The 18518-nt window shown below is 42.3% G+C and overlaps 1 protein-coding gene across 1 annotated transcript in view; it reads left to right on the forward strand.

Annotated features, from left to right (window-relative positions):
* Positions 1-18518, forward strand: part of CLSTN2 (calsyntenin 2) — a 1535903-nt gene that overhangs the window by 1207990 nt on the left and 309395 nt on the right. Inside the window, exon 8 of the mRNA XM_077290847.1 lies at positions 2703-2824. Within this exon, the coding sequence (XP_077146962.1) occupies positions 2703-2824 (122 nt within the window). The remainder of the gene's footprint in view (positions 1-2702; positions 2825-18518) is intronic.

Raw genomic sequence — 18518 nt, forward strand, 5'->3', positions numbered from 1 at the left:
ACTGTACACCATATGGAAAACTGCTGCGGATCCGCAGGGCCAAATCCGCAACGTGTGCACACACCCTTAATCCGCCCTCAGTCTGTACAATTCCCCAATCCAGGGAAGAGGGGAGTAGTAGTGTCCCATAAGGGTATGTGCATACGTTGCAGATTTCCTGCAGATCTGGAGCTTTTTTTTCTGGGCTTAAACACTGCAGATCCGCAAGTGATTTACAATACAATGTAAATCAATGGCAAAAAAAAAATGCTGTGCTAATGGTGCAGAAAAATCTGCACGGGAAACGCAACAGTTTCAAAAAAGGACCATGACAACTCTTTTTGCAGATCTGCTGCGTTTCTGCACCCATTCCATAATAGAAATCTGCAGGGGTAAAAACGCATGAAATCCACACAAAATCTGCAACGTGTGCATATACCAAAAAAGGTGCAGATTCTGACCTGCATTTTCTGCCAAGAAATGCAGAATCTGCGAAGAAAATTCCACAGTCAAATCTGCAAAGTGTGCATATAGCCTAATACACCAAACAGACAAGCAAGGTAATGCAAACAGGGATAAAGGAAAATACCAATGTTAGGAGTCGGGTTTCCTCTGCTGCACAGGGGGAATCTCGATCCGTCTCTGCTGCTGTCTCCCATTCTCCTTCTGCCGCAGTGGAGCCTGCTCAGCGGAGACGTCGGTCCCAGCGTCTCTCTGAGTCTGATTCAGTGCAAAGGGTTTTTGCTGCCTCTCCAGGCTCTGCTATGGTACCCTGCACTGATCTATGGTGAACAGGCTTTTCTGGGACTAAGTCCTGCTTTGCACACACTGAGCATGCCCAGGGTAAGATCTCACAGTGGAGATCAAGGGTCACATGTTCAGGTACTGCAGCCAAGTCTATTGGTCTTTCTAGGAAGGTCCTGTAGGTACACAGACTCAGTAGCAGTCTCTCATTGGTCCTCTTCTTTAAGGTCCTGTACGTGCTGCAGCTATTTAAGGCTCGCATGGCCGCACAGCCATGCGCTAGTATCTTCTAAAGTTTCATGCTTTGCGCCACTGTGGTCATATGCGTGAATGTGTTCAGGGACCCGGCTGAAATAAGCCCCTAGAATGCTGGCACCTCTGGCGAGGAGATTGTGTATGAGATTATTCAGGGACCCGGCTGAAATAAGCCCCTAGAATGCTGGCACCTCCGGCGAGGAGTGTTGTGTGCATGCATGACCACTGACTGATCTCTTCTAGGTAGTTAGCCTGTGTCTCTGTGAGGTTTAACAGGGCACAGAGCTTTGCTTTCTCGGCCACTCTGTGAAGCTAACAGAGCTGGTTAATACCGCCATATAGTGCCGCCATTAACTTAGCGGCAGGATATTTCCTGCACGGTGGATCCTGGGTTGCGAACGCACCAATCACATCAATAAATATATTCGGTGCGTTCCGCAAACCCTAACAACCAATCATACAAATATACTCACACAAACAACAGAGGTAAACACTGGGGAGTGGAGGATGGGGTAAAACCAAAGTAGAAGAAGGAGAATTAGCACACAACCAAAACTTAGCAATAGTCACAGATAAATCCACCAAACGCCTTCTCAAACAACAACAAACCACCATCTCCTAACCATGCAGCATAATCTACTCTGACAATGAGTGCTAGCCAGGACCCAGATTATATAGGAGAGAGGAGTGGCTAACAATGAACAGCTGAGTCTTAATGCAGGAAAGCTTGCAGGAGCACTCAACTGAGCAGATTAACTCCTGCATTACTAAAAGAAACCTGTACCATTTAATATGAAGGTGAAGTGCTTCTAAACAGTGCAGGAGTAGAAGAAATCAGACAATGAGGTCTTCTGGCTCCTCTCTGCCCCTGAAAACCCGAGACACTTTGTTTTTAGTGCAGCAAACATACACAGCATTAAAAACTCTTCATCTGCACACAGCCTAACAGAAAAACACACTGTTAAAAACTTAGGAAATGCTGTAGCTTGGTGCATAGCATGGTTACTTTGCAGTTTAATGTCTTGGGTTCAAACCTCACCAAGTGCAACATCTGCAAAGAGTTTACCTGGGACTGTGCCATGAACATTCTAATAGGGAGTTTACATTGTCATTAATGTACTTTAGGGGTCTCGCAATGACTGTAAAGTACTGCATAATAAACCTTAGAATTTTATGACCTTACTTCTTGTTTATATAGTTCTAATGCAGATATATGGATCTCCATGGATACAGAATAAATACCAAGACTGGAAATACAGTATACAACTCATGCAGAATACTCACTAAAGTAGAGGATGTGCAAGTAGATTTACTCCTTACCCTGTTCACTTGTAAAACCTCAGACACTCAGAGGAGTAGGACAGATGAAAGCTATAAAATTAGGTTACAAACTGATAGAAACATGGCTTTATATGAGTCTTTCTACACCAGTACACGGTAGCGTGCATGAAATTAACAAATTGGCAGAATACTCACATTTGTTACTCCTCGTCATCTGTTCTATGATGATCACTTAATGTTCTTTGATTACTAGGCCCCGGCGATTATGAGCATTACATGACATTGGGGACTTATTGCTGCAATAATATCAGTATGGCCTGGTAAACAGAGACTGGCGGGAACCACCAAAACATTCCTAAATTCTAAGAATACATGTCCCACCTGTAGCCTATAATAAGCATGTACAATGTTACACTTTCTTTATCCACGTTCTTCTCTTTCAGAAATGAACCGCCATCACTATGCATTGTATGTGCACAACTGCCGTCTTGTCTTCCTGCTACGCCGTGATTTCGACCAGGCTGACACTTTCCGACCTGCTGAGTTTCATTGGAAGTTAGATCAGGTAGTAGTCTTTATTTTCCTTCAATCTGCAGCATTTCAGGATCATTTTGTGCAGTTTCCCAGCCTTGCTGTAGGAATGAATGTAACTATGTCTCCTACAGCTTTGTACAACCTTTGCTAATGGAGAGGTCACTTGGCACGTCTTTCAGAAGGGAACTGACAGGTGGTCCTTTTAGAAGTCACACATAAACCATGGAGACTATGTTCGCTGTTTGTTGTGCAGCATTTGATGACTGTATTGCCACATTTTATTGACTGCAACCCTCGCTGATCAATATATCATTTGTGATGGTGCCGCTCGTATTTAGAAATGTTCTGCAAATTGAACATAGCGTGAGTGCTTCTATTGCTTCATTTCAGAGGGTGTTGTAAATAATTCAGATGTGTGTGCTGTAAAATATGCCATGTACCTTTTTATAGTGATATTAATTCCTAGGGAGATGATGAACCGCTTTTCATTATTTCCATTAATATATTTAAAAGTCAAATCTAGTATTTTAACCTTTTCATTTGTCAGTTTGCGTCTTGATGTTTCTGACATGTTTTGTGAATTGATGGATCCAAAAGACACCCCATTAATTTTAATTGGACTTGTTTTATACAGTATAATGTAGTCATTTTACACCAACATAGAGAAATACTGTGTAGTTAAGAATTGCCCTTGTATTGTAAGAGATAATAGTGAAACATTAAGAGAAGAAATAACAACAACTCTAATGATGAACCCTATCATAGATAATTAATAAAACCATCTAAGACCAGATGCAGACAACCGTATTTTAGGCTCAAGTGTGATTCAACATGAACATGTCCAATTTTTTCCTCAGACAGAGTCTGTCTACATTACATATCACAACATGCGTGATTTGCATCCGAAAATCAAATCACATTTAACCAAGCAAGTCAATGAGTTCATGGAATAAATCTGATTACACTCGATTGGCATTTGAGTGTAGCCCAATTGTCACGAATTGACAAAAGAGAGAAGATTTATTTTTTCATCTTCTCTTTATCTTAGAAAATCAGATCACACTCTGATCACACTCTGATCAGAGAGTGATTAACATAATTGGAACAATTTTCTCGGAAGAGAGAAATTACGGTTGTGTGACTCTAGCCTAAGAAATCTCCAATGGAGAATTGATTAAACATACTTATAAATCTTGGAGCAACATAAAAAGTGCTTGCACCATTTTGGAGCTACTCTAAGACAATTGCCAGGACAGATTTTAGGTTAAGAGACAAATTCATGTCATGATACCCATGGCTGACTACTTCCATACATGTCTCCATGCACCAATTACCAAGATAATACATGTATCATCTGAGCATATTAAAAGGCAAATATCTACATAAGTACAAGCATCCAGTGTAGTCTCTATGATGTCATTAATGTAAAATAAGTTCTGGCGCTATTAAGAGGGTTACACTAAAACTGTATCATATTGGGGTACACTGTAGCTAGAGCTCTATAGGGTGTGGATTACTGATATTGATGGCTGATATTTTAAGTGGGAGAACAGTTTGTACTGTAATATTACCGTTCAGCAGCTGCACCAAACTGTTTTTGTAATTTTTTTTACCTATATTTAATACCGTATATACTCGAGTATAAGCCGAGATTTTCAGCCCAAATTTTTGGGCTGAAAGTGCCCCCTCGGCTTATACTCGAGTCATGATCGGTGGTGGGGTCGGCGGGTGAGCACTGTCATATACTTACCTGCTTCCGGGGCTCCTGGCGCCCCCCCTGCACGTCTCACGGTCTCCGGGTGCCGCAGCCTCTTCCCCTGAGCGGTCACGTGGGACCGCTCATTAGAGAAATGAATAGGCTGCTCCACCTCCCATAGGGGCGGAGCCGCCTATTTATTTCTCTAATGAAGCGGTGCCGGTGACCGCTGACAGAGAAAGAGGCTGCGGCACCGAAGACAGGCAGGGGGAAGGAGCGGGACGCCGGGAGCAGGTAAGTATCGCATATTCACCTGTCCTCGTTCCACACGCCGGGTGTCGCGCCATCTTTCCGACGTCTCTCTGCACTGACTGCAGGCAGAGGGCGCGATGACGCATATAGTGTGCGCGCCGCCCTCTGCCTGATCAGTCAGTGCGGAGAGACGCCGGGAAGATGGCGCCGAGGAGCTGCAAGCAAGACAGGTGAGTATGTGTTTTTTTTTTTCTTATTGCAGCAGCAGCAGCACAGATTTATGTGGAGCATCTATGGGGCAATGGTGCAGAGCACTATATGGCAGAGCTATGGGGCAACAGTGCAGAGCACTATATGGCACAGCTATGGGGCAACGGTGCAGAGCACTATATGGCACAGCTATGGGGCAATGGTGCAGAGCACTATATGGCAGAGCTATGGGGCAACGGTGCAGAGCACTATATGGCAGAGCTATGGGGCAACAGTGCAGAGCACTATATGGCACAGCTATGGGGCAATGGTGCAGAGCACTATATGGCACAGCTATGGGACAACGGTGCAGAGCACTATATGGCAGAGCTATGGGGCAACAGTGCAGAGCACTATATGGCACAGCTATGGGGCAATGGTGCAGAGCACTATATGGCACAGCTATGGGGCAATGGTGCAGAGCACTATATGGCACAGCTATGGGACAACGGTGCAGAGCACTATATGGCACAGCTATGGGGCAATGGTGCAGAGCACTATATGGCACAGCTATGGGGCAACAGTGCAGAGCACTATATGGCACAGCTATGGGGCAACAGTGCAGAGCACTATATGGCACAGCTATGGGGCAACGGTGCAGAGCACTATATGGCAGATCTATGGGGCAACAGTGCAGAGCACTATATATATGGCACAGCTATGGGGCAACGGTGCAGAGCACTATATGGCACAGCTATGGGGCAACGGTGCAGAGCACTATATGGCACAGCTATGGGGCAATGGTGCAGAGCATTATATATATGGCACAGCTATCTATGGGGCAACGGTGCAGAGCATTGTATATATGGCACAGCTTTATGTGGAGTATCTATGGGGCAACGGTGCAGAGCATTGTATATATGGCACAGCTTTATGTGGAGTATCTATGGGGCCATAATGAACGGTGCAGAGCATTATATATGGCACAGCTTTATGTGGAGCATCTATGGGGCCATAATGAATTATATGGAGTATCTATTTCTAATTTTGAAATTCACCGGTACCTGCTGCATTTTCCACCCTAGGCTTATACTCGAGTCAATAAGTTTTCCCAGTTTTTTGTGGCAAAATTAGGGGGGTCGGCTTATAGTCGGGTCGGCTTATACTCGAGTATATACGGTACATATTTTTTGGTCTTGTTTTTTTAGGCAGCATTTTAGATGCATTTTTTGTGGTATTTATTTAGTGGGTTTTTTGTATGTATGTTTCCTTATTAGTGTTTCTAAGTAGCTATGTGTTAGGGTTGGCGGATTGTGCTAAATAAAATAAATAATAAAGCACAATCGCAAACCCGGGATCCACCATGCAGAGATGGAAAACTGCTGCTAATGAACAATGATGGAACACACGGCGAGCGATTACTTCTACACACTGGGTTAACGCCACTCAGTGTGAACAGGACGCTGAGTTCCAAACTCTGTTACTCCACAGGAAGAAACAGTACAAATGAGTACCAAGTGCTCTGTCCTGTTAAACGTCACAGGACAAGCATGTGAACTGAAGTCGCAGACAGAAACAAAACAGATGCTCTGTAACTGAGCTGTGTCAATCGCACACAGAAATGAAACAGATGCTCTGCAACTGAGCTGTGTCAGTTGCAAACAGAAACAAAACAGATGCTCTGCAGCTGAGCTGAGTCAATCACAAACAGAAACAAAACAGATGCTGAGCATAATACTCTGGCTAGGGTTGAGCTTGAATCTCTGTGAAACTCTACTGTGTTAACCACACACATGTAGGTAACAGATGTTAAGCCAAATGGCTAAATGCCCCCACTGATGCTAGCTGCCTGCCTATGTGTACAGTCCCAAAGCTAGACAGACATACGACACTTGCAGACAGAGCGGTAAGGTCTTCACTCACATAGCCACACACAAATTATACTAGTGGGCCTGCGGGCTCCATTGGAAGCTTTTAGACCCAAAGCTCCACCCCAAACACTCACGCCCAGCCTGCTGTGACATCACCCGAGGGCCAATCCGGAGCTGCCACATCACCAGAGCCGGAGACATCTGACCTCCAATAGGAAGATGCCACATCACGGGCATGCTCAGTAAAGTGATTTCTGAGCTTATGCTCCAGAGTGTCAGGTCGCCGCTGCTTATTGATTGCTACAATAGGCTTGGCTGGAGAGCCAGCAGTAACCAAACGGACAGCACGAGCCTGAGCAAGACACTGGAACCGACATCTATGCTCAGCAGCACCCGCAATGGGAGATCGCAGAGGCACATAAGGCTTGGGATCTATTCTGTACAGCGGGAGAATCCTGATGCCTAACATTTCACCCCCCTTAACATCCCCTCCCCGGTGACATTTGCCATGCTTGAAAGTCTCCAGAAGCTTGAAAGCATGGAAGTGCGTTTTCTCATCGGCCAAAGCTCTCTTTTGCTCCAACTGCACAGTGGATTTTTTAGAACAGAAGAGGCCACCCTGCTTACAGATATGTGCCCCAGAGAGACCCACCGGCTGAAAATCAGATGGTACATAGATCTCACCCTGGTGCACCTGGACCTTAAGACATAGACTCTCACAGAAACTGCCACATTTCTGTATGCTCCCCGATATCAAATCAATCTGGGGAGAAAGGAGGCACAGCCAAGTCATTCCCAGAAGTACCTAATTCATACCCTCAGGGATAATGAGAAAAGAGACTATCTTCTGATGTTTTGGTGACAGTGAGAGTAAGAGGTATAGTCTGATGGGAAATCAGGGTTGGTAAAATGGACCCATTAGCCACCCGAATGAACCTCAGCTTAGGAAGCTTCTCTAATGGGATTGCATGCCATTGGGTGAAGGAAGCAGACATGAAATTGCCCTCAGCCTCGGAGTCCACACAAGCCTCAGCATAGACAGTGGTCATTCCAAACATTAAAGAGACCCCAAAGGCCAATTTGGAAGTCACACCTACTGGTACTAGTGAGCCTCTCCCTAAAACCACTAGACACTGTGACTCCTTCTGACGCTTGGGACATTTATTGACAAAATGGCCAGTTTGCCTGCAGGCAAAACAAAGAGGTTGTGGATGTTCAGAGTGGGCGATTGACTCCGCTCGAGAGACATCCATAGGCTCTACAGGGTCATCAACCCAAGTTGGGGGATCCATGGGATTGGCAAAGTTCAGAGCCAACCGAATCCCAGATCGACCCTGAGCTCACTCCAATCCCCGCTTGGCATGCCGAAGACCTATACGAGTGGACATGGATATTAATTCCTCCAGAGTAGTGGAGATGCCACATCACGGACATACTTAGTAAGGTGATTTCTGGACTTAGCCTCCAGAGTAATGACAGAAAAATGACTGGCACATCCAAACTAGTGTGAATAGGTGCATACCAGGAGCCTTTACCTCCATATACAATATACAAAAAAGGTTGCACTCTATCATGCCAAAGCATGTCGAATATGAAATACATGAAATATGAATAGCAAAATAGCTTTTTGAACATTAGGAAAAATATTTATGAGACGCTTTGCACAAAATTTGGCCAAATAGTGTGAGCCCATCAACCATTGTCAAGGTGGTCTCATTAATCTGATGGGTCCCTGATCTCCCTGTCCAAATGTGAACACTTACCAAAGGCTAATATCTGTATGCATGGGTGAGTGTGGACACCTCTCTCAGTAAAGCCTACATATATGGGTTGGCCAGAACCAAGTGTAATTAGATGTAATTAAAAACCACATGGTGAATGGAGGAGTGCTCAGTCAGTAAGCTAACATAGAAATGACAGAAAAACGACTGGCACATCCAAACTAGTGTGAATAGGTGCATACCGGGAGCCGCTACCTCCATATACAATATACAAAAAAAGGTTGCACTCTCTCATGCCAAAGCATGATGAATATGAAATACATGAAATATGAATAGCAAAATGGCTTTTTGAACATTAGGAAAAATATTTGAGACACTTTGCACAGAATTTGGCCAAATAGTGTGAGCCCATCAACCATGTTCAAAAAGCCATTTTGCTATTCATATTTCATGTATTTCATATTCGAAATGCTTTGGCATGATAGAGTGCAACCTTTTTTTATATATATGTTAGGCTCCAGAGTGTCAGGACGCCGCTGCCTATCGCTGGTTACCTTAGGCTTGGCTGGAGAGCCAGCAGTAACCAAACGAACAAACCGAGCCTGAGCAAGGCTAGGACTGATGTCTATGCTCAGTAGCACCAACAGCGGCCGAACCTTAATGGGAGACGGCAGAGGCAGATAAGGCTTGGGATCTATCCCTTACAGTGGGAGAATCCCGACGCCTAACACTGTTTTTCTTTTTTTAAGAAAACATTACAAGACGTGATATACAATTCTAGATTGCTTTTGGAATCACAGGATTTGCAAAAGAAAAAATGCACAAAAATGGCATACAAATTTAATACATAATAACATGTTTATGCTTTTTTATTTTTAAAATAAGGATATTGGGGTCTGAAAAAACGCCTTACTAAAAAAAAATGTATTAAAAAAAACTTCACCAGTTTTTCACTTCATTCATTCAGTTCTTCACTTCATTCTTTGATATTGCTGTAGAGATCCACAGCTCATTTGGGAGATTCTATCAACAGGACATCTATTAGTCATATACTCCACAAATCTGGCCTTTATGGTAGTGGCAAGAGCAAAGCCATTTTTGAAAAAAATCCCGCTTTTAGTTTGCAAAAAGTCATGTAGGGGACAAAGATAGCGTGTGTTAGGTGTCGAGTTCCCGCCTCTGCACAGGGGGAATCTCGAACCATCTCCGCTGCGGTCTCCCATTCTTCTCCAGCCACAGTGGAGTCTGCTCAGCGGAGACATCGGTCCCAGCGTCTAGTTCAGGCTGATACTGGATGACTGGTTACTACTGCCCTTCAAGGCTCTGTCCTTGTAGCCAGCAATGTTCAGCAGCGAGCAGGTCTTTCTGGGACTAAGTCCTGCTTTTCCCTTACTGAGCATGCCCACGGGACGACCTCCCATTGGAGGTCGGGGGTCACATGCTCAGGTCCTGTTGCGGCTCCTTTTGGTCCATCTGGAAGGTCTTGTAGCACTGCCTCTATAAAAGGTTTGCATGGCCACTGGGCCATGCGCTAGTGTACTCTTGAAATTGTGTGTGTGTTGATGAGTGAAAGTCATTCATTAATCATCCCCTCCCTTGTGTATGACTGCTCGCGTAAGGTGGATGTCTGCTATCTAGCGCCCGGCTGAGCCATCAGCAATAAACACACGAAACAGCGTCTAATTGCTGTGACCACCAGTGTGGCGCCGTGCGCTATTAGAGCTCTTTCCTATCCCAAGTCTGGGTGGTTAGTGGCGTCCGCCAGTGCGGCACTGCATGCACTCTTGTGCATTTAAGTTATTTTTGCAGTTGCTCTGACACCCCAGTTGCGGTGTCGAGCACAAGAGGTCTAGACGAACTCTAATCCTGTGTCTTGGGATTGAGTTCTAAGACTCCTTACTTGTGCTCTTGGTGTGGTACCGCGGCCCTGTGATGCAACAGGGTTCACTTCCTTCACACAGGGTGAAGTTAACCCGTGTGTGTATCCACATTGTACCACCATATAGTCCGTCATTACTTAGCAGCAGGTTCCATCTCTGCACGGTGGACCCCGGGCTGCGAACGCACCTTTCCCTATCTTTCTTTAATATTTGGTGCGTTCTGCTAGCCCTAACAATGTGGAGGAAGGTGATATGGTCAGATGAGACATAAGTAAACATTTTTGGACTAAATTTTTTGGAAAACCAGCACTGCACATCACCCTGAAAACGCTATCCACACCATCAAGCATAGTGGTGGCAGCTCATGCTGTGGGGATGTTTTTCTTAAGCAGGGACAGAGAATCTGTTCAGAGTTGATGGGAAGATGGTTGGAGCTGAATACAGGGCAATCCTGGAGAAAAATATGTTAGTTCCTGCAAAATATTTAAAACAGTCACATAGGTTCACCTTCCAGCACAACTGCCATAAACATACTCCCAGAGCTATAGTAGAATTACTTTGATCAAAGCATTTTAAATCCCATTGGGAATATGTGGCAAGAGTTGAAAATTGTTGATCACAGCTGCTTACCATCCAATCTCACTGAGCAAGAGCTAGTTTGCAAAGAAAAATGGGCAACAGTTTCAGCCTGTAGATTTGCAAAGCATATAGAGACAAACCCCAATACTCTGAAACTCTGAAAGCAGTAATTTTAGCAAAAGTTAGTATTACAAAGTATTAACTGGGGGGGGGGGGGGGCAAAATACAAATGCACACTACAATTTTTCAAATTCAGAATTTTTTAATATTTAGAAAGCCCAGTATAATTTCCTTCACTTCACAAATACTTGCTACTTTGTATTTTATGTGATATACCAGCACAAATAAAGAGCATATAGATTTGTGGGTGTAATGTGAAAAAATATGGAACATTTTGGTGGAAGTGTATAAATAGACATATGCATACATATACCCATACCTGTGTGTCTCCACCTGCCGGACCTTAGTATTGCTGCCAGTTTCCCCTGCTTCTTGTTCCTGTCGAGGAAGTCATTATGTCTCCATTGCAGCCATTCTGTATTTACAAGATGATCCAAAAAAAATACATACACTCATTATTGGTTATTTATGACACTTTTAAAAATCTGGATTGAATCATGGCTGCAATATGTGGCAATTGCACATTTTTGTAAAATCCGAGTATTCGACTCCACTCAGGTATTATTCTCTGATCTGTAATATATGTACACATACTACATGTATGCACAGCCTTTTCATGTGTAGAGCACCATGGAATGATTAATGCTTAAAAAATAAATATTAATAATAATGTAGAAAAAAATAAACAGATATAATAAAACAAGTAAAGTGAAAACTAACCCCTCCGAATTACACACAGTCTATATACGTTGTGTAATATTTTCTGCTGACTCACAGCAAACATCTGGCTGCAGTGACATGAAACATTTTCTATTTGTGAGGTTCTGCAGCAGCTAAATTGTGTCGTTTATGTAACTATTTAACTCTACTCTGAATTATTAAATGTAAAAGAAGTCATCCTCTAATATGTAAAATCCTCCAAGATTTATGAATAACAGTGGGGTTTTTTATCCCACATATATTTAAATTATTCCTTCCTAAACTGTGGGCCAATAGTGCCGCCTACTTTTATGGTAAGGGCTCTTTTCCACTTGAGAGAAAAAAAACGGTTTGATTTACGGACCGAAAAAAAGGAGGTAAATCATGCGAGTGTCATGTGATTTTTTTATCGCAACATCCGTATGACATCCGTATTGCTGTCCGATTTTTACGCACCGGTGTCCTGTGAAAAGCCGGCAAATCAGCGCCGTGTACAGTAACATCACACTGACAGATTAGAATAGAAAAGATAGAATAGATAGTTATATGAAAAAGTTTGGGCACCCCTATTAATCTTAAGCTTAATGTTTTATAAAAATTGTTTTTTTTTGCAACAGCTATTTCAGTTTCATATATCTAATAACTGTTGGACACAGTAATGTTTCTGCCTTGAAATGAGGTTTATTGTACTAACAGAAAATGTGCAATCTGCATTCAAACAAAATTTGACAGGTGCATAAGTATGGGCACCCTTATCATTTTCTTGTTTTAAATACTCCTACCTACTTTTTACTGACTTACTAAAGCACTTTTTTTGGTTTTGTAACCTCATTGAGCTTTGAACTTCATAGCCACGTAATAAAATAAGGGATATGAGATGGTTTACTGTATGTAAACCATGTCTCATATCCTGTCGGGTTTGTGAAGGAGATAGCAAAAGCCGACAATTGAATTACTGGCTTTTCTGCTATCTAGCGCTGCATTAAATATAAATATATATATATAGTTGTCTCACTGACATATATATATATATATATATATATATATATATATATATATATATATATACCTATTCTATGTGTATATATCTGCTCTATTCTAACCTGTCAGAGTGATTTTACTGTACACCGCGCTGAATTGCCGGCTTTTCAAAGGACACCGGTGCATAAAAATAGGACAGCACTCACATGGTCCGAGTGCTGTGCGATTTTTTTCTCACACCCATTGACTTACATTGGCGAGTCTCGTCCGAGAATTGCAGCAATACGCAGCATGCTGCGATTTTTTTCTCAGTCCAATTTCAGCTGAGAAAAAAGTTGCAGATGAGATGTCACCCATTGAATAACATTGGTCCGAGTGCAATCCGATTTTTTATTGGATTGCACTTGGACCAATGTTATTGTATTGCACTCGTCCGTTTTTCTCGCAAGTGGAACAGAGCCCTAAATGTTGACCTTTTTCTGGGATTGTATTTCACCGTTTTTTATTTTTCTTTATTTCTTCTTTGCTAAGACAGTTTCTCATGTTCTGCTTAGGGTTGCTGTCTGTTTTACTTAGAAGGTTTCTATTTTTGAAAATGTATCTTAAGAAAAAAAAGATCTCAAGAGCAGCATGAGCTGAATTCATTACAGGCAAGCAGTTCTGGTGCCTAATGCTTTGTGAGTACACCTTTAACCCAGTCAGTGCCTGTAGGAATCTTTAACTTATGATGTGGTACATAGCTATAGGCTTTTCTATCATTCAAGCGGTTAAGGTTATATACAGAGAACTGTAACGCACCACATTTACCTAAGCAGCTGGAGAGATAAATGATAAATGACTCATGTTAATCCTACCAGAGAGAATTATTCCAAGTCAATTCCACTGTATCCAGTAGGGTCTAAGTCCATTAACTTTCTATCCCTTAAAGTCTTTTCTGACATAGTTTATTTGCAAAGCTTTTACTGGTCTGATCAGTTCTCTGCCCATCTCAATGGCAATCATTTCTTAAAGATTAGGACGATTGCCTCGGGGCTAACCTACATGTCAGATGAATCCAAGAGAATCAAATACGCTTTTCCTTATTGTGTACAGAATCCAACAAAACTGTTCGGAAAAATAGCAATGGACTGCTATTCCTAATTCTAGCTAGAACCGATTTTGTAGGATGAAAGGGTCACCTCCTTGCTCTGTGCTCTTCTTATATGGGATTTGGCAGAGAGACAGGAACATGTAGATCCCAGGGTCGGATTAGTGTTCAAACATAACTGCCGAGCAGTCAATACTCGCATTAATCTTTTTTATTTCTTTATTTATTTAGAGCTGTAAACATTTATTGCAAATTGAAATTTGTAAAATATTTTACATGTAGTTTAAAGCATATACTGAGTGGAAATGACTGCTCTGATTCATCATGGAGGATATGGGGAAAGCTTCGTATTTATTACTTTTCAGATGCCCTGGCTTAGGTGGCTTACTGACTACAAAAATCACAGTTCTTGACATTTAAAAGCACAGTAAGGTCACAGAAAGCCAGCTGAGTGCGGAGGATTTCAGAAACTAAAGGGCTGCTTCTTTTATATAAAAATATATCGAATGTTCAACTTTGATCGCTATTTTACAACTTTTAAGGAGATCTATTCTACATTAAAAGAATAATTTTGTGAATGCAATGCATTTCTGTTTATTATTAACTGAGTTACAACCCCTAGCATAGCTAAGAAATGCTTTGTAATCACCATTGGACACAGTCAGAAAACCTGTTGTTAGTTAGATTCATCCCTAAAAGTTTAGGCAAGTTAACTTTTTACACTGGTAAGTCAGGCATATAACTCTCTACAAGGAGAGACATAAAGCCTTAGATCTCAGGGACAGGCCTCTTATACAGCCATAATCAGTTCTCATGCTATGCACTTAGGAGAGGCAACACCCCGAACATGTGTCTGCAAACTGAGATTCTCCAAATATAAAACATTGAAAAGAAGTGTATTACTCACAAAAAGGAGACATTCTACAAATTAGTACACTGAATATTGTGTGTATACAGTACCGTGGAAAAGATTTAGGCAGGTGTGGAAAAAAGATGAAAGTTAGAATATTTGTAAAATTAGTATTTTGTCAATTAGGAAAATTAAGTCACCAAAAAAAAGATACATTTATATAAATTCAATGTTTGGTGTGATGAACAGTATAAATTCTTCTAATTACAATTGCACAAAGTGTGGTATCTTGTAAGTTTATAGTCAGGTGCATGAGTAACCAATAATACTTGAACGGTTGATATTAATCTTAAGAGATAGAAAAACAGTCATTAACTGAAACTGATGTCCTGGAAGCTTTCAACATTTGCTACAAAGGTGAGGTTATGGAATCCAGTTTCATGTCACAGGTCATACATAATACAAGATTGAGCACAGCAAAAAGAGACAACACAGCTATGCTGCATCAGCAAGGTCTCTCCCAGGCAAGGATTTCAAAGCAAACTAAGTTTTCAAGATGTGCTGTTTAATGTGTTTTGAAGCCACACCAAGAAATGGTAAAAATTGAGGAATATAGTAGACATAGTAATAGCAAGGAAACTTAATGCAGCAGACGAAAGGCACATCAGTCATGACTCATCAGAACAATTTTGCCAGAAAGAATGCTTTGAAAGTTGAAAATTGTTTACGTAACTTGAAAATATTTCCGTTCCAGCCAGCTCCTCGAAAATGTGGATGTGAAGGATGCAGCAATGGCTTCTCATCTAAATCTTCACAAGTTGTAGTGTGCCTTACACCAAAGAACTTACTCCATTTCCTTTAGTAAGATTTGTGGTGAGCAGCACAGAGATGGACACTACTTTTAAGACTATCCTTATTTTTTAAGACGCATGCACCTCTTAATGAATCAATAGCGTCTTACTCCAACACATCCAATCATCAAGACCGGTGTGAACAACACTGGTCTTGATGAGTCAGGGCCATCATGCTTCCCTTAAAAATTAACCCCTTTCTGACATCAGACGTAGTATCCCGTCGAGGTGGTATGGGCCCGTATGACCACCGATGGGATAGTAAGTCATTACCTATCAGCCGCGCTCATGGGGGGAGCCCGGCCAATCGGGACCAGGTGTCAGATGACTATCGCAGCTGACATCCGGCACTATGTGCCAGGAGCAGTCACGGACCACTCCCGGCACATTAACCCATGGGCCAATGCAATCAAAGATGATTGCAGCGTTCCAGCGGCACAGTAAAGCATCGCACAGGGAGGGGGCTCCCTGCGTGCTTCCCTGAGACCCTCGGAGCAATGCGATGTGATCGCGTTGCTCCAAGGGTCTCCTACCTCCTCCTCTCTGCAGGCCCGGATCCAAAATGGCCACCGGGGGCCTTCCGGGTCCTGCAGGGAGGTGGCTTGCAAGCTCAGAGCAGGCGCCGGCAAGCCTCCTGCAGTGCCTGTGTGATCGCTGATCTGACATAGTGCAGTGCAAAATTTCAGATCAGCGATCTGACACTATAGCATAATGTCCCCCCTGGGGCAATGTAAAAAAGTAAAAAAAAAAAAAAAAAAAAAAAATAATTAATAAATAAAGAAAAAAAAATATTGTTACAATAAATACATTTCTTTATTTAAATAAAAAACAAACAATAAAAGTACACATATTTAGTATTGCCGCGTCTGTAATGACCTGACCTATAAAACTGTCCCACCTTCAGTGAACACCGTAAAAAAAAGAGGCAAAAACCGATGCTTTATTATCATACTGCCAAACAAAAAGTGGAATAACACGAGATCAAAAAGACGGATATAAATAACCATGGTACCGCTGAAAACGTCATCTTGTCCCGCAAAAAACGAGCTGCCATACAGTGGCAACAATAAAAAAATAAAAAGTTATAATCCTCAGAATAAAGCGATGCAAAAATAATTATTTTTTGTATAAAATAGTTTTTATCGTATAAAAGCGCCAAAACATAAAAAAAAATATAAATGATGAATCGCTGTAATCGTTCTGACCCGAAGAATAAAACTGCTTTATCAATTTTACCAAATGTGGAACGGTATAAGCGCCCCCCAAAAAGAAATTCATGAATAGCTGGTTTTTGTTCATTCTACCTCACAAAAATCGGAATAAAAAGCGATCAAAAAATGTCACGTGCCCGAAAATGGTACCAATAAAAACGTCAACTCGTCCCGCAAAAAAACAAGACCTCACATGACTCTGTGGACCAAAATATGGAAAAATTATTGCTCTCAAAATGTGGAGACACAAAAAGTATTTTTTGCAATAAAAAGCGTCAATTAGTGTGTGGCGGCTGCCAATCAAAAAAATCCGCTAAAAAAACACTATAAAAGTAAACCAAACCTCCCTCATCACCCCCTTAGTTAGGGAAAAATAATAAAATTTTAAAAAATGTATTTATTTCCATTTTCCCATTAGGGTTTGGGTTAGGGTTAAAGTTAGGGTTAGGGTTAGAGTTGGGGATAGGGTTAGGGTTAGGGTTGGGGCTAAAGTTAGGCTAAGGGTTGGGGTTAGGGTCGGGGCTAAAGTTAGGGTTAGGGTTGGGGCTAAAGTTAGGGTTAGGGTTGGGGCAAAAGTCAGGGTTGGGGCTAAAGTTAGGCTAAGGGTTTGGGTTAGGGTCGGGGCTAAGGTTAGGGTTGGGGCTAAAGTTAGGGTTAGGGTTGGGGCAAAAGTCAGGGTTGGGGCTAAAGTTAGGGTTTGGATTACAATTAGGGTTGGGATTAGGGTTAGGGGTGTGGTTAGGGTTATGGTTGGGATTAGAGTTAGGGGTTTGTTTGGGTTAGGGTTTCAGTTAGAATTGGGGGTTTCCACTGTTTAGGCACATCAGGGGCTCTCCAAACGCGACATGGCGTCCAATCTCAATTTCAGCCAATTGTGCATTGAAAAAGTAAAACATTGCTCCTTCCCTTCCGAGCACTCCCATGCGCCCAAACAGGGGTTTACGCCAACATATGGGGTATCAGCATACTCAGGACAAATTGTACAACCACTTTTGACATCCAATTTCTCCTGTTACCATTGGGAAAATACAAAACCGGGGGCTAAAAAAATACTTTTTGTGGAAAAAAAGAATTTTTATTTTCACGGCTCTGCGTTATAAACTGTAGTGAAACACTTGGGGGTTCAAAGTTCTCACAACACATCTAGATAAGTTCCTTGTGGGTCTAGTTTCCAATATGGGGTCACTTGTGGGGGGTTTCTACTGTTTAGGTACATCAGGGGCTTTGTAAATGCAACGTGACGCCTGCAGAAGAATCCATCTAAGTCTGCATTCCAAACTGCGCGCCTTCCCTTCCGAGCTCTGCCATGCACCCCAACGGTGGTTCCCCCCACATATGGGGTATTGGTGTACTCGGGGCAAATTGGACAACAACTTTTGGGGTCCAACTTCTCCTGTTAGCCTTGGGAAAATACAAAACTGGGGGCTAAAAAATAATTTTTGTGGAAAAAAAAGAATTTTTATTTTCACGGCTCTGCGTTATAAACTGTAGTGAAACACTTGGAGGTTCAAAGTTTTCACAACACATCTAGATAAGTTCCTTAGGGGGCCTTCTTTCCAAAATGGTGTCATTTGTTGGGGGTTTCAATGTTTAGCCACATCAGGGGCTCTCCAAACACGACATGGTGTCCTATCTCAATTCCAGTCAATTTTGCATTGAAAAGTTAAACAGCGCTCCTTCCCTTCCGAGATCTACCATGCGCCCAAACAGTGGTTTACCCCCACATATAGGGTATCAG

This window comes from Ranitomeya variabilis, chromosome 2 (assembly GCF_051348905.1).
Source record: "Ranitomeya variabilis isolate aRanVar5 chromosome 2, aRanVar5.hap1, whole genome shotgun sequence".
In the NCBI taxonomy this organism is placed as follows: domain Eukaryota; kingdom Metazoa; phylum Chordata; class Amphibia; order Anura; family Dendrobatidae; genus Ranitomeya; species Ranitomeya variabilis.